A 17,221-nucleotide genomic window follows, 5' to 3' on the forward strand; every position below is an offset into this window, starting at 1 on the left:
TTTACTTCTAATTCTAGTTCTCTAGCTATTTCTACCATATCTGCAATTACTTCTTCAAGTGAAGTCTCCAAAGTCATCCATGAAGGTTGGACTCAACTTCTTCCAAATACCTGTTAATGCTGGTATTTTGATCTCCTCCCATTAATCATGAATGTTCTTAATGGCATCTAGAATGGTGAATCCCTTTCCAGTAGAGTTTCAGTTTACTTTGCCCAGATCAATTAGGAAGAATCACTATCTATGGCAGTTATAGCCTTAGGAAATGTATTTATTTTTATTATTGTTATTTTTTAGAGATGGAGTCTCATTATGTTGCCCAGACCTGCTTGGAATTTCTGGGCTTAAGTGACTCTCCTGCCTCAGCCTCACTAGTAGCTGGGACTACAGATGCACACAAATATGCCCAGACCAACATTTCGTAAACAGGACTTAAAAGTCAAAATTACTCCTGACTCATAGACTGCTGAATGGATACTGTGTTAGTAGGCATGAACACAACGTTGTACATCTTCATTAGAGCTCTGGATGATTAGAGGCATTGTCAACGAGCAGTAATGTTTTGAAAGACACATTTTTTCTGAGCAGCAGGTCTCAACAATGGGTTTAAATATTGAGTAAACCATGCTGTAAACAGATGTGCTGTTCTCCAGGCTTTGTTGTTCCATTTATAGAGCCCAGGCAGAGTAGACTCAGCATAATCCTTAAGGGCCTTAGGAATTTCAAAATGGTAAAGGAGCACTGGCTCCACTTAAAGTCACCAGCTTCATTAGCCCTTAATAAGAGATATGGTCTGTCCTTTGAAGCCTGGCATTTACTTTTCTCTAGCTATGCAAGTCCTAGAATTGATCTTCTTCAAATATATAAGGCTGTTTCATCTATACTGAAAATCTGTTACCTTCATCAATTACCTCAGCTAGATCTTCTGGATAGCCTGCTATATATTCTATATCAGCACTTTCTACATCACCTTCCACTTTTATGTTATGGAGCTGGCTTCTCATAAGCTTCATGGACCACCTTCCGATAGCTTCCAACTTTTCTTTTGCTGCTTCCTACCTCTCCCGGCCTTCACAGAATTGAAGAGAATTAGGGCTTTGCTGTGCAATAGACTTTGGCTTATGGGAATGTTATGGCTGGTTTGATCTTCTATCCAGACCACTAGCAGTTTCTCCTCATCAGTAATACGATTCTTTTTCTTTTTTCTTTTTTTCTTTACATCATTTGTGTGTTAATTGGAGTAGTACTTTTAACTTCGCACTCACAACTTGGCTAACTGTTTGGCATAGGCTTGGCTTTCAAAATGCCTTTCTCACTAAGCTTAATCATTTCTAGCATTTTTTTTTTCCATTTCTACCTTTTGAATGAAAGAGAGAGACAAGACTCTTCCTTTCACTTAAATACTTAAATGCCATTGTAGTTATTAATTAGCCTAATTTTAATATTGCTGTGTCTCAGGGAATAGGGAAGCTTGAGGAGAGAAAAAGAGATAGGAAATGGCCAGTCAATACAGCAGTCAGAACACACACAGTATTTCTAAGCTTGCTATCTCATGTGGGTGTGGCTGGTGACCCCAAACAATTACAATATCAAAGAACACTGATAACAGATCACCATAACAGATATGATAATAATAAAAAAGTTTGAAATATTGCAAGAATTATCAAAATGTGTGACAGACACAAAATAAACACATGCTGTTGGAAAATGGTGCCAATAGATTTGCTTGAAGCAGGGTTGCCATAAACCTTCATTTGGCAATATCTGCAAAGTACAGTAAAAATGAGGTATGCCTGTACATAAGGATTATAATACATAAGAGGAATCTTTATAGGGAAAAATTTCTTCTTCCATACTAGCCAAAAAGAATCCACCTTAGACCTAATAACTATCTGTAATTCTGTACAGAAATACTTCTTAAGATAAAGTTTTAGATTTATATTTGTTATAGCAGAAAAGTTTCTTATCTTCATTTAGATCAAAAGTATGAAACATTCAAATGAACTCTAATAAAGACTCTTTCTTTACGCTTTGAGCTATAAGTGCATTCTCTGTATTACATGGCATTAGAGTTAAGGCAAGATGCATTATTTCCACTGAAACAACAGTTATTTATTGAAAGGCTCAACTGCAAAATAAGTTATAGATTTTTTTCAATCTTTAGTATGAAGAATTTTATTATGTATACTTCATGTTTGTCATATAGAATACTAAAAAGACTTTTACCTGGAGGTTGAGGTTTAATAAAATTAATCATTTTTACTACTTCAGAAAAAAAAAAAAAGATTCAGAGTTGGGTAACATAATACCCCAAATGTTCATGTTGCAATCAAAAACCATCTGTGATACCAAGAACCAGAAAGAGCCTAAAAAATAATCACTATAGGACAACACCCAGATGATAGAGATGACCAAATTATATAACATAGCTTTTCAAGCAGTCATCCTAAAAATGCTTCAACAAGTAATTACACACATGTTGAAATAAATAAAAATTGGAAATCTCAGCAAAGAAATAAAAGATACAGAGAGCTAAACAGAAATTAAAAACTGAAGATACAATACTGAAATCAAAAGCTCAGTGTTTAGTTAGGCTCAACAGGAGAGTGGAGAGTACAGAGAGAAGAATGAGCCTTTCCATGTGTGGAGAGTTAGTGGGCATCATTTCCTTGTTTCTGTTTTTAATAAAATTGCTCCACATGTGTACAGGGTCCATTGTGTTGGGCATTTATACAAACATGTAGTACCACCTACTTGGGAGGCTGATTCTAGAGGATTGTTCCAGAGTAAGAGTTGGAGGCTACAATGAACTGTAATTGTACCACTGCATTCCAGCCTGCGCAATAGAGTGAGACCTGACCTCCCCTAACTGTCCTCAGTTGAAGTCCACTGAGAACACACTAGTAGTAGCTGAACATGTCAGGCTTATGGCTCATCATAACAAAGGGGATGCACATCAGGAGGACAGAAAGCTGGAGAAACTTGAGGATTCTTTTGTGCATTCCCATTGACAGGGTCAGTAGCTGGCAATCTGTGGATTTTATTTTTGATCAATGAGTATACACTGTTGAAGAGGCTTGCATCTGGAGATATATTCACTAAAGACTTAAATGTAAATAAAGCTTCCTCCATGTCTCAATCTTATGTTCCTCTACCCCATAAATCTGTACTATAGGTGATCTATAGTGTCTATGTAGTATATTTATAAAATCTGTAATTGTTAGCATTCCTACAAAGCTGTTTTCTGCTCTCCCACAGTGGTGCTATTGGGACACCACTGCCTATCAAGGCAAAGAAGGCGTTTTTAGACTCTGGCAATGGAAGGAGATAACCTAAGTGAGAAGCACCTAACTTATAGATTTTCAATAAGAAAAGATAAGAAAAAAATAAAACTTAAAAAATTTGTAGAGATTCCTCCTACCTCCCTGCCAGATAATTACATTAGCATTTTCCTATTTACTTGACTACATGTAGAATTTATCTTTGTATAGCAGGAGGCTGCACTGGAATAATTCAGAAAATGTTTAAGAAAAAAGAAACCTTATTTCTATTAATATTCTTGAAGTAAAAAATAATTTTGAAGGTAAATTACTAAAGAACTATAGAGGGCATATCTAAGTAGCAACAGCATGAAAATGAGAAAAGTTGATAGGGACGAATCTTTCCCATACCCATCAACTTGTAACAGATGGGAAGCAAAAAAAGTTACATAGAATCCAAGAGAGTGAGCTTGAAAGCAATGGTGAACAGCCTTTAGTCACCATTTTGGCAGAGAAGTACTGCCATTTTTCTAAACCTTCTGTGGCTAATTCCTGGAGACACATCTACAGCCCCTGCAGATAATGCTGATTCCTTCTCCCCTGCTCCTTTGTACTCTCAAGGTACAGAGGAAGCCTGTGGGGGTGGGGGTGGGGTGGGGTGTGCACAATGGAACAGGACAGGCAGCCTGTCCAGGATGGGCTACCAGGAATAAGTGAAATACTTGGTAAGTATGCACTGGTTTCTCCCACATCAGAACAAAAAGCAGTGCATTTTTCATAGGTATGTTGACTTTTTTCTATAACCAGATGATTAAACTTGATGAGTCAATGAAAAAACTGGAAACAAGGAGAAGATTTTCTTTTTTTTTTTTTTTGTAGAGACAGAGTCTCACTTTATGGCCCTCGGTAGAGTGCCATGGCCTCACACAGCTCACAGCAACCTCCAACTCCTGGGCTTAAGGGATTCTCTTGCCTCAGCCTCCCGAGCAGCTGGGACCACAGGCGCCCGCCACAACACCCGGCTATTTTTTTTGGTTGCAGTTTGGCCGGGGCCGGGTTTGAACCCGCCACTCTCGGTATATGGGGCTGGCGCCTTACCGACTGAGCCACAGGCGCCACCCCAAGGAGAAGATTTTCAAAGGAATTAGAAAGGTCCTAGTCAAAGCCTTCCTGAGTGGAAGGCTTAATTAAAAGTTCTAATTCCAAGGTCACCGAGGATCTGCTCAGCCCAGGACAGCTCTTTGGTATATGCTATACCTTGTTCCTGAGACTAGCACAGAGCTTCACAAGACACTCTAAGGTCACCACACATGGACACATTTTATGCCCACAAGTCCTCAATCAGATCATGCCAACTCTGCCATAAAGCCTAAAAAATCAAGTCCTCTTTCATTTTCATTCTTCATTAAACCTTAAACGGTGAAGTCTGAGAGGCAGAAATGCCTTTGTTCACACATCTGTTCAAACAAAAGATTAAAAAAGAAACTCTTTGGGTAAGGGCCAAATTCTGTAAACACATAAAAAGTCATAAACTTGCTTGTATTTGCAAAGCAGTGAATCAGGAGTACTATAAAAACATAGCACACTTGAAGCCAATTCATTCAAATGACATCTAAGAGTCTAGAACGACAAAAATGTTTAAGAATCTTTGCTTAAGTATGAAAATACTCAAAGTAATCATTCATGGTTTCTTTCTCAATATAGAAATGTAATTGTAAATGCAGTTTTCCAACAAAAACCTGAGGCAACTAAAAGCTACCCCAGAATTGTCTTAACATACCATTTGGAGAAAAGGCAGCTGTTAAAGGACTCACCACAAATATATACATTTATTAAGTAAAAATTTCTGCATATGTTAAAAAATGATATTCCAATCTGAAAAAAACGAACACTTAGATTCAAAGTCAAAACCTTGTCTAGAGGGAGAAGGAGATTCAAGTTTATAACTATGGATATGCTTTCCTCCTGGAAGGAGTAATAGTTATAATCCAGCTAAATTCTTTTTTTTTTTGCAGTTTTTCGCCGGGTCTGGGTTTGAACCCGCCACCTCTGGCATATGGGGCCGGTGCCCTACTCCTTTGAGCCACAGGCCGCCACCCTGAGCTAAATTCTTTTTTCAATAGTAGTTTGCTTTCTGAGGGAGCTATAAGAGGAAAACTATATATTGGCTCTCCTGGGCCTATTTTTTTTTTTTTTATCTACAATAATGAAAGTATCTCTTTAAATAAACACATGACAAATTAAATTTGAGAGAAGGTTGTGGAAATTCAGCATCACTTATATGGATGACTAATTGCCCAAGAAACCCACCTACCTAAAATGGTGCAAATTGACAGTGCTGGGATAGTGGGTGAATGCCAAGGGGCACACGCTACAGATAGAAGCACATGAACTCCATCTCCCTGGGGTCTGTTTACCCAGGCTCTGCCATTCATGGCCACAGCAATCAATCTATGGGAAAGGGCCAGGTGAGACTGGCAAATTCCTTCACCAAAGCCTGTAGACATATAATGGGGAATTTTTTCTAATACCCTCCTTCCTCCATGGGAAGATAGTCAGGGAGTAAACTCCCTTTAATACCTCCTACAAAGACTAGAGCAGGATCTCAGGCCTTTCTAGGTAGTAGTCTGAGCATTAGACTCAGCACCATAGACCCTGGGTCCAGGCCTTACTTGCTCACTTACTGCGCAAACTTGAGTAAGTTTTAGACCTTTTTGAGCCTCATTATCGAGGGGATAATAAAGGATTTGAGGATTGGGATCTAGGGGATAGGGGACTTAGATCTGGGACTCCTGCCAGCCCCTCTTTCATATTTAAAATGCACAATTTTGTCAGTGTTTATAGGGTCTCCAGTAAGTAGTCATGGCTAGGTCCATAGTATCTTGTAGCCCCAATTTCAAATCCTTGTATATATTAAGTTTCTATTACTATAATATTTTTTCTAAATACTAACCGAAGTCTATTAGTCTTTCTCTACCTCCAGGAACCAGGAGGTCTAAACGTTCATTAAGTCTGTACCTCTGGTGGGCTTAAACATTCATTTATTAAACAACAGAATAGGACTTGTCAGTCTTCTCTACCTCCAATAGATCTAACCATTTTTTTTTTTAAGACAGAGTCTCACTTTGTCACCCTCATTAGAGTGCTGTGATGTCACAGCTCATAGCAACCTCAAACTCTTGGGCTTAAGTGATTCTCTTGCCTTAGCCTCCCGAGTAGCCGGGACTATAGGTGCCCACCACAATGCCTGGCTACTTTTTAGAGATGGGGTCTCGTTCTTGCTCAGGCTGGTCTCAAACTCCTGAGCTCAGGTGATCCACCTGCCTTGGCCTCCCAAGTGCTGGGATTCCAGGCATGAGCCACAGTACCCAGCTCAGATCTAACCATTCTTAAGCAAAGAAAACTTGTTAATCTTTTTCTACCTCTGATGGATCCAGACATTCACTAAGCAAAGAATAGGATTGGCTGTGCTTCTTCTGGTTCTGTTAAACATTCCTTCTAGGTTACATAAGATTTCTAGCAGATAATCTTCCAGCCTTTTACAAGGCCTCCAGCAGATGACCTTTGGTCTTATACACCACATCACAAGTTAATGACAGACACATCAGCCACTTATGACTGACACATCGGCCACTTTCTACTCTACATGTGCACTATGCCCTGAATTGCTTTAAAAGAGGCCCCTTACCCTACCTCTGTGCTGTTGCCATCTTCCATTTTTGATGGCAGTTCATCTGCTTGCAGATGCTCTTAATAAATCTTTGCTATTAACTCTGCTTGGCCTGGTTCTTTGTGGCTACTTTCCATCTAACAGACCATTTGAGGGGCTATAACAAACTGGTCAACAGAGATGGTCAATATAAGGAACTAGGCCGACTGTACTGACACATACACGTGGTGCATGTCTAGTCTGTGAAAATTAGGCCAACTTAAGGAGGTGGTCAATGTAGGGGAGTGGTAAACTATGGAGGTTCTACTGTTTTTCAACTGTTTAGGTCTTTAGACTATTTAACTAGATCACATATTCCTCTAATCCAGAGGGCATTCATGTATTTTTTTTAACTGAGCCCTGAGTCATATACCAGACAGACTCAATAAATGCTGTTGAATGAATATAAATTTACACAGATACAACACAATTGTGATATAGTGAAATATATATTTGATTTTCATTCCAGTTTTTTGATGGACAACTCTTAAAATTCTTGGAATCTCCAATGTGGTGTCTTTTTGTATGACTGATGAATGGCAGCCCCTAGGCAGCTTCAGGGCTAGTCACCTGAAAGACCAAGGCAGGATTAAAGGGTTGGGACTTCACCCCCAACCTCCAGAGAGGGGAGAAGGAGTGAAAGTCTAGTTGATCACCAATGGCCAGTGGTTTAAACAAGCATGACTACATAATGAAGCCTAATAGGGTAGGGTTCAGAGAGCTTCCACAGAACTGAATATGTGGAGGTTACTGGAAGCTCCGTGTCTCTTCCCATACCTCACTCTACACATCGCTCCATTTATGTCCTTTGTAATATTTAGTACATGCAAACAAGTATCTTCCTGAGTTCTGTGAGACCTGATATAGCAGATTAACCACACCTGAGCAGGGAGTGATGGGAACCCTGATTTATAGCCAGTTGGTCAGAAGCACAGGTAAAACAACATGGGGCTTGTGACTAGCATCAGAAGTGGGGGGCAGGCTTGTGGACTGAGCCTTCACCCTGCTATCTCCAGTGTCAGAATTGAATTGGAGGAGGCCCAGCTGATGTCTGCTGAAGAACTGATTGCTTGCTGGTGTGCAGGGCAACGTCCCACACATTTGGTCACACACATCTTCTATGTTGATTGTTGAGGGGTAAAAGCAGAAGAAAAAGTTTATGTTTCCATTCAACAACGAAGAAAAATTAATTTTGGGGAGACATTTACCAAAAAATTTTTATGAAAAAGGCAAAAAGTTCTTCATGTTAAGGCATTTGTTATTTCAATATCCTGCAACAGGATAGCCTTATAAACAAACAAAATAATGGGATATGGCTTTCTAATGTATTTTGAAGCAATTCTTACTAAATACTCATGAAAATTGTTTACAGATGAATTGAAATCTGATTCTGATAGTAAGGAATATGGCTATAAGATGGCTAATAACTCTAAAATAAAACATCAACTTATCAACAATCTTGCTGGAAAGCTGTGAGAGCAGATTCTGATTATGTTAAAGGAGATATTATGTTCATCAGAAAATTTGTAAAAATATAACAAATTCCAGTTCCGAGATATTTATCCTGTCTAATGCCAACAAACCACATGAGATTTATGCTTATACTATTAAGTTAGAATAATTCTGCACATTTTCATTTATAGAATCTTTTTGAGAAGGCTTTATTTAATATCTTTTAGAAATGAAATTAAAACCAGTAAGATCTAATTGGATATCTATGCAGAAGGTCCTTGAAAAATAAAGTAGATTAAGATTCAGCTCCTAACATAAAAGAGACTCACAGTCTAACTCTGGAAACAGTGGTAGACGCTATTGATGGCCTACCCAACAGCCACTGCTTCTCTGTTTTCCTATTAAAACTGTATTTCTATTAGAAATGTGCTCAGGGGAAGTGGATTGCTCTCTCATTTCTAGGGGGATGAACTAAGATTAGTCAAACCAATCATGTTCTTAGAGAAAGAATTTGCTCCCTAATAAAAGGAGGGAAATATGAGAAAAGAATCACACTTTCTGTCTCTGGATACATTTGTTAGAAAATGGGTTCTTGAGTTCTAATAGTCATCTGACAACATGATGCAAATGGCCTAAGGACTAATAGCTAACTTACTAAAGACAGCAACATAGAAAATAAGAATCTGAGTCCTTATGACGTTGTTGGGCTATAGCACCAACCCTGAAAATGCTTCCTTCCAAACTTGCTTTTATGTGAATTAGTCCAATGACCTATTGTATAGCCCACTTTTAGATGGTTATTCCATTTTTTGCAGCTAAAAGCATTTTGTGGATATATATATATATACAGAAGTGCACAATATAGTGTGATAACTGTTCTAGCAGATACATGTAAAAATAAAGAAATTTACACTCTTTGGAGAAGACTCGGGGCAGATGATACAAGGGGTAGGAGTTTAATCAGCAGACACAGGTAAAAGGAATTTTAAACAGAAAAACCATAGGGAGCAAAGGCAGGGAGACTAGTTCATAAGCTGAAGCCATCCAGAAAGAGCCTGTTCATCTTTGTACTCCCAGAATGAGGCTAGAAAAACAAGTGAGGGTCAAATTGAGACAGGTCTTATGTGCCATGGAAAGGACACAGGGAGACACTTCACAGAGCTTTGGAAGACACAAAGCAACTCTTTAGAAGAGACCAAGGACTTCAGATTTATTATTGCCAGATGAAGATCCATGGGTAGAGACAGCTTTCTGACACCATTCGTCAGGCTCTCCTTTCTTGCGCAGGTTTCCTATAGTAGCACTAGGGCCAACAGATGACAAATAATGAATGAAGATGAAGGACACCAGCATTTCTGTTGCTCAAACATGACTAATAACTTTATACTACCTGTTAGTATATCCACTTTCACATTAACTCATGGAGCTGAGTTGAGGAGCTTTAACTTGTGAAAATGGTTGTAGGGATCTGTCTTATGTAGTACTTTCACAGACGAATTATCAACCATAAAAATTTCCTGAACCTCCCCCCCCACCCCCACTCTGTGTTGCCCATTTACAGGAGTGGATTCCATGGTCCTGATCCGTAAGCATCTTGTAATGTACATGAAGAATAATGAGGTGAACACCACATCTACAATGATGACTGTCATAGAGAATGGGTACTAAAGGACCTTGGAATACCGGGATCCCTGAAGGCTTAATGGAGGAAATGGAACTTGAATTAGGTCTAACCGGAGTGGAGGATTAGATAGTAGATCTTATGGTTGGAGGGGTAGGCTAAGTAAATCCATTGAGGACCATGAATGCCAGGCAAATGAGAATACTCATTTAGATTAGGAGGGATCTTTCCCCTGGCTGATTAAATATATTCAGTGGCAAGTCTGAATAAAGAAAACTATGAAAGTTACTCATGTAAAAGATTATTTAAACCACTCAAAAATTCTTAAAAGAGAGTGCTGGGGTTCATCATATCCTGATTACTGAAAACCTAATATTCTAAAAGTATTTATTCAGAAAGTATCGATTGTATGTAAGACATTATTTTAGGTTATCAAAAGCAAATCAGACATATTGTACTGTTCTGAAGTTCAGAGTTTATTGGAAAAGAAAGCTAGGTACTGACATAACTATAATAACAATTTGAAAGTCAGACTTGAGAATAAGAACGTGATATATAAAGTATACTGGATAAAGGTCAAAGACTATCCAAGGAAGGATAGCTTACTCCAGCTGAAGGAGGAACTGGAGCAGACTTTGTGGGAAAGATGACACATTTGAGGTAGATCTTACAAAGAACAAAGATTTGAATATCTGGGGATTAAAACTGTAAGTCTGAAGGTTATTCCAGGTAGAGAAAAAGCAAACATATAAGAAAAAAGTAAAAAAAAAAAAAAAAAATCACACCTTTGCCAAAATATCTTTGGTAGTATAGATATTGCCAACAATCATTTCTTGAGTCTAAGTAGAGTTTAATTACTTGAAATAGTATCTTTTTTAAAAAAGAAGGGATGCATTCCATCTACCTAAATTTTTTGTGTAATTGTTAAAATGAAGGCGATTCTTCACAGATTATCTTGGAAAATTAAAAGACTGGTTTGTCATAGTGGGAATGTAAAACTGAAATTTCCAAAACAAAATAGAGAGCAAAGAAACTGAGTTTGAACAGCCTGGGAAAAGACAGAAGGACAGAAACACGACAGGGATGTAAGCTGATGCCATTGTTGAACCTAGTGCCTAATGTTCAGTAAAATGAGATGCTTGGGTTAAATAGTCTCTAAGAATCCTTCAAATTCTGAAATACTGTGATTCTCTTAACTCATGATTTTGCTTTATTCATCTCTAAAAATCCTATGTGTACAGGCGGGATTCTCAGATGACAAGGCAATAGGTGCTTCCATTAAGTGGGCACATCCAATTGATACCATGGTTTTCAAAGAAGGATAAAACATAATAATATAATTGGAAAAGGGCTGCTAAGCGCTTAACAGTCTTTAATTCACTAGGTGGAGTCAGTCAGAGTCCAATGAAACCTCTGTCCCTAAACTTTTGTTGTTACCTAAAAGGTATTATTTAAACCAATATAGTATTTTTTTTTTTAACTATTTAGACCTTTATAACTATTCTCAGTGGAGAAAGTGTTCAAAGAAATCACATCTATCTGATATACAATTGGAACAATGACCAACTAGGAGAAGAGTTAGAGTCAAGCTACTTCTTAATAAGCAAAGATTATTTTTGTCAATCTAGTCCATTGTTAAATTAGTTTATAATTCCTTTTGAATATATTTTAATAATAATTTTCATGAAAAATTAGCCATGATTCAAAGCAGTTCCTTCATCCATAAAATTAGAGGTCTGTACCAGAGATCTTTTAAAGTATTCTAATGTGTTCTATTAATGGTACCATTAGCAACAAAAATAACAACAGGTCACTGTACAGATTCAGAGGGATAGAGGAAGTTTTATTCTTTATCCCTACTGATAAGCAATAATCATAAACATAACAATAAAAATTTATGTTATATTTTAAATAATTTCAGTGCTTTTCTTGCAACAAGTTGAATGTGTTCTGCATACATCAGCTCATCAGTTACAAAAAAAAAAGATATCATAAAAAAAATCCCACTTAGTAAGAGTTAATTCTGTTACATGTGAAACCATAAACCTTACTTACTGGACTACTTCATACACCAGTCATTTGTGAACAATTACTTTAAACCATCATGCCATTCATTATCCTGAAAAATAGGATAATGGAATGCTCTATTTCCCCAAAGTCTGCTCACTGTAAACAGTCCATCCCTCTTTGCTGACTCCAAAAGCTGTATAAACATACTACAATCAAACCCACTATAGCTTGTAGAAATCCTTTCTTTAAGTAATCTATGAAATGCCAATCTAATATAAATACAAGAAAGAGAAATTCTTACTAACACAACATTTTGTATTTACAGTATTCTGAACAGTGCTTAAACCTGCACTGGTTATATAAAAGGCTCTACCCCAGCGCCGCCTCCCACCTCAGGCTGACAGCGTGCTTAGTTCTCTCATTTACACCACACTGCAATAACATAAAGAAGGGTTTACTATTAATCCAGGTTTTACTACAAAGCGACCCGTTATTTCTCTGTCAAACACTAGCAAGAGTGCCAAGTGTCTGTCATCCAATTCAGGGGATTAAGTCTTCTTTTATAGTCTGATACTTGTACCAATTTATAAAAATACAGATATAGTTTCTGAGAGTTGGTCACAGTCTATATTTTGGCTTGAATTCAGACAGCAGAGGTTGACTATGACAGCTGGCAGGAAACTAAGGGGAGAATACATCCTCCCTCTTCAGTCACCACATCCCAGTTGCCATGGTGATTAATCCTTAATTGAATGCTGTCTTTGTACATTTCTTTTCAGAAAACTTTAAGTAAACTTAAGTTGAAAACATCCAGTTGATTGAAGAAAAGGACGCACCACATCACAAGAAGGTATAGTTAAGTTTTGTGACATGCTTCCATATAATAAAAGGACAAATTAATTCTAAAAAAGGTATTACCAGTTCCTTCAAACGCTTACAACATTTCTTTTTGGTCTGAGCTTAAACTTAAGTCCCACAGGTTTTCTTTCATATTATGAGACATCTCACCTTTTACGATGAACTGTTTTCAGAAATGGTTCTAAAATCTCCAAGTATAATTTAAGGAAAACATGATCTTATTTTGCACATTATTTTACACAGTTTGTATTATCAAATGACAAAGGTATACATAGAAATTTGTTTTAGGAGAGATAACTTTTAATTTAGGACATCTATAAAATATGTTCTATGCATAAAAATAATTTATAAAAGTATAAACAATAAGAATACAAAGGAAACATCGGACAGAGTACATTTTAGGCCTTTTCTAACATATGGATGAATTTTAGAAGTAGATTCATAGTTCTGTTATTTTAGTTATCAATAATAACTACCCATCAAACAGACTGAGAAACAGTGAAAGGCCACAGGACTTTATCTGGGATTATGGTGTTCATTACTTCTCTTCTGTAAGTTTTCCATTTATTATATTCATTTGCAATTTAGTTTAAAGCCTATAATTCAAATTTAACTATAATACTGCTCAGAAAGTGAAATATTAGCATATTATGGCCACTGTTATTTGTGTGTTGGTTTCACATAAAAAAACAGGATTTGTTTTTTCTTAGAAAGTGAGGCAACACGTCTGTGTTGGCTGCAGAAACATGTCATGTGCATGACGGCGCACACACACAATCTTTTCAAACAGGAGTTAAGTTCTTTAACCTTGATGATAGATATGAATCACTCAGAAGAATTTTCAGTAATCAAAAGATTCTGAATTTGAGCCCCAGATGAAATATACTGTACTGTAGGTGGGAGGTCTGGGGTTTTTTGGAGACTACAGGTTTGTAGGTATTAGTTCTAACACTATGACTGAGTCTCTTGTTCTCGCTTCATTTCACTTCCCCTCCATTTAGTCCTTTTTCTTCCCACAACTATTTTAAAATTCTTTCAAAATTGCAAATTCACTATTTCCACCCACCACGACACTGCAAGCTGCAAAATCTCTCAGTGAGTGACATAAATATCTTTTACCAAAGACAATGGCGTGTTTCAGCGATTTTCTTCTTAAAGGTGTTGAAGTAATACTGGTCAGATATAATGAAATCAGTAACTGGGGACATTTTTTTCTCAGAAATTTTGTGAAATGGCTTTGAGTGTTGGGATGAAATTTTACTGTACCAAATGGATGTAAAGAAGTCGTCCACTGCAATGAGTGTGTTTGTGCACTGTTCTTGGCCAGCCAGCATTAGAGGCCTGGGATTGGATCTCCTGCTCAGTGGCTTTAAAATTTCCCCAAATATTTTCCCACCATAAGTTAGCCATTAAACAACAAATTTCTTCATCTTCTCTGAAAAGAGTCTACTAAGTTGGTATATGTGTGAGAGGGGAGATGTATGGCCTCAAAGGGTATGTTGGAAACACCAGGAGGTAGATATTCCAATTTGTTTCCTAATAAAAGATGCCCCTGGGTGGCGCCTCTGGCTCAAAGGAGTAAGGCACCGGCCCCATATGCCAGAGGTGGCGGGTTCAAACCCAACCCCGGCCAAAAGCTGAAAAAAAAAAGATGCTTACTCTAAATTACTGTGAAGAGACAAAGTTTCCGATGAGATTGTGCTGTCCACTTTGAAAATGTCAGAGCTGAAAAAGGTTAGATGCAAGAATATTTCCAGCATTTTCATTTTTATAACTTTCCTTAAGAAGGTTTCAAAGGGACTATCATTGCTTCTGTATCTAGGGGTTGTTTCTCAGGTCCAGTTTTGCAGGAATTATTTGCTTGGAAATTTCTTCTCTGAGAAATTTTTAGGTAAGCTAATGACCAATGTCCAGTTAAAGTATTTCATTAACATCCGCTATTCAAATGATCTGACTTTGCATATTAAAATTTGTTTGGAAAAGGACATGGTTTAAAAAAGGACTTGGTTTAAAAACACCTCAATTAAACATTAGTTGTATGTTTAAAAGATTGTAAGACTTTACCTCTTTCATGTTTACATGGATGGAGCTGGGACATATTCTTCTTACCAAAATATCTCAAGAATGGAAGAAAAAGTATCCAATGTACTCAGCCCTACTACGAAACTAATTTATAGCTTTCATATGAAAGCTATAACCCAATTATAGCCTAAGAATATGGGGAAACGGGGAAAGGGGGAGGAGGGAGGGGAAAGGATGGGCGGAGGGAGGGTAATTGGTGGGACCACACCTACGGTGCAGCTTACAAGGGTACATGTGAAACTTACTAAATATAGAATATAAATGTCTTAACACAATAACTAAGAAAATGCCAGGAAGGCTATGTTAATCAGTTTGATGAAAATATTTCAAATTGTATATAAAACCAACGCATGGTACCCCATAATTGCATTAATGTACACAGCTGTGATTTAATAAATAAAAAGATTATAATATGGTCTTTATCCTAATAAAGCATATTTCTAGAAAACCCAATATATTTCTGCCTGTTGTTTTCAGATGGTACCTACGAGGTAGTCAATCTATAGAATACTGTGTTGGTTGAGAGATGGTGTATTTCTAGATCAAATGAGAATATCAAAAGCAGCATTCTTGGGTCATGAAAGAATGCTTTCATGAGTTGTATTTCAGCATTGGGCCTGTGGATTACATCAAAAAAATGCTAAAAAACCCAGCCTTTCACACCGAGTTACTACATTTACACTAAGGACATTATAAGGCAACTGGCTGCTCACTAGATCATTCTGTGGTCTCATTTAAAACCCCAGGTGACAAGTTTTCTTCAAGTTAAGTGCTAGGAAAAGCTTTGCTTTTCCTAGAAGAACTGGTATGTTACTTTTTTATCCTTAAGGATAGCTATTTAATTCAGTGTTTCTCAGCAGGGTGTTAACGGCATTTTGGGTAGAACAGTTCTTCACATGTGGAATTCCTTCCCGGGCCCCACTCCATCCCCTGTCCAGGAGAGTTATTTAATATTCTTGGCCTCCAGACATTAATGCCAGATAGGCAACTCAGTCATTGTGACCACACAAACTGTCCTCATGTATTTCCAAATGCATTAGTTGAGAAATCATTTGATAGTTCATTTCTTTTGTTTTACATATCAGGAAACTCAATCAAATTTGTGTTAATAAAATTTGGGGTAGAATATTGTATCCTATAAATCTGCATTCTAAACTTTGTCCCAGTTTTGAACATGCAGTTTAATTTACATTTTGTCTTGTCCTGAATTTTATTTTGTACTCAGCTTTATTGTTAAGACAATTCAAATCCTGTGTTGAGCCAGGGGAGGCACAAATAAATGAAGATCCTTGAGAGTTCAGAGGGATTTTCCCCCCTCCATTCTTAAAAGTTATACTAAGCTGAAACAAAATATCCCTGCTATTATATAGCATACGTTTTTAACTCTTTAACACCATCTAGGAGGTAATTGATGGTTACCAAGTGATGTATTATTATTTTACTACCACGAAGTGATAGTAAAATGACTCCTCAGACACCTGGTTCTTAGAAACAAATAAAAAATAATAGTCCAAAGAGATGAAAATATTTTTTAAAACTTTTGATATAAGTGACTATGTATTAAAAAAAAATCACATTTACATATAGTGTAATTCTATATAACAGAAATTTTATGTGGGAAGAGCCCACAAGAAGTATTCATTATTTTTAATGTTATAAAAATCCTATAGGTAAAAACATAAATTCTATATGAAGCTAGTTTTTGTGTGGTGTGTGATTTTAGATGCAAAATTTTAGAGAAAGTCTAATCATATGCTCTTCTTTTTCCATATAAGCAAAAGTGGTTTTGGTTCTCATTTAACTGCATGATTCCTTCATATTTCTCTTCTTTTTGGGGTATAGGTTAAATTTTATTGAGAGAAACTATTAAGCAACTCAACATTATTAGGCATTTGGATACAGATTTGTTGCTTAAACCAAAACATCTTTAGTGTTGACAGTTCCCCGACCGGTGTTTTGTTTCTTATACTTAGGAGTAAAAAGCTAAAGATGATATTACCCTTCATTTTTCTTACCTGAGAACTGCAAACAGCTATGTTAGCAGGCAGCTGGGAAAACTGCTTCAATTCAAATACATCACGTGCTGCCCATCGGCTCATGTGATTTTCAGCTTTGCTTGATCCAATCACATTCTGGTTTGAGTGAATGTAAGCCACTTCCTGAACACCATCTAGGAGGTAATTGATGGTTACTAAGTGATGTATTATTATGAGGAAATATGATGCTGTGTAT

General features: G+C 37.1%; 1 protein-coding gene across 3 annotated transcripts in view; it reads right to left on the bottom strand.

The window, feature by feature from the left end:
- ERCC6L2 (ERCC excision repair 6 like 2) overlaps positions 1-17,221 on the bottom strand; it is a 145,944-nt gene that overhangs the window by 15,822 nt on the left and 112,901 nt on the right. For all 3 annotated transcript variants that reach the window (XM_053577142.1, XM_053577146.1, XM_053577155.1), the window contains one exon: positions 17,005-17,159. In XM_053577142.1, coding sequence (XP_053433117.1) covers positions 17,005-17,159 — 155 coding nt within the window. The remainder of the gene's footprint in view (positions 1-17,004; positions 17,160-17,221) is intronic.

The sequence above is a fragment of the Nycticebus coucang genome, chromosome 2, assembly GCF_027406575.1.
Source record: "Nycticebus coucang isolate mNycCou1 chromosome 2, mNycCou1.pri, whole genome shotgun sequence".
NCBI lineage: Eukaryota > Metazoa > Chordata > Mammalia > Primates > Lorisidae > Nycticebus > Nycticebus coucang.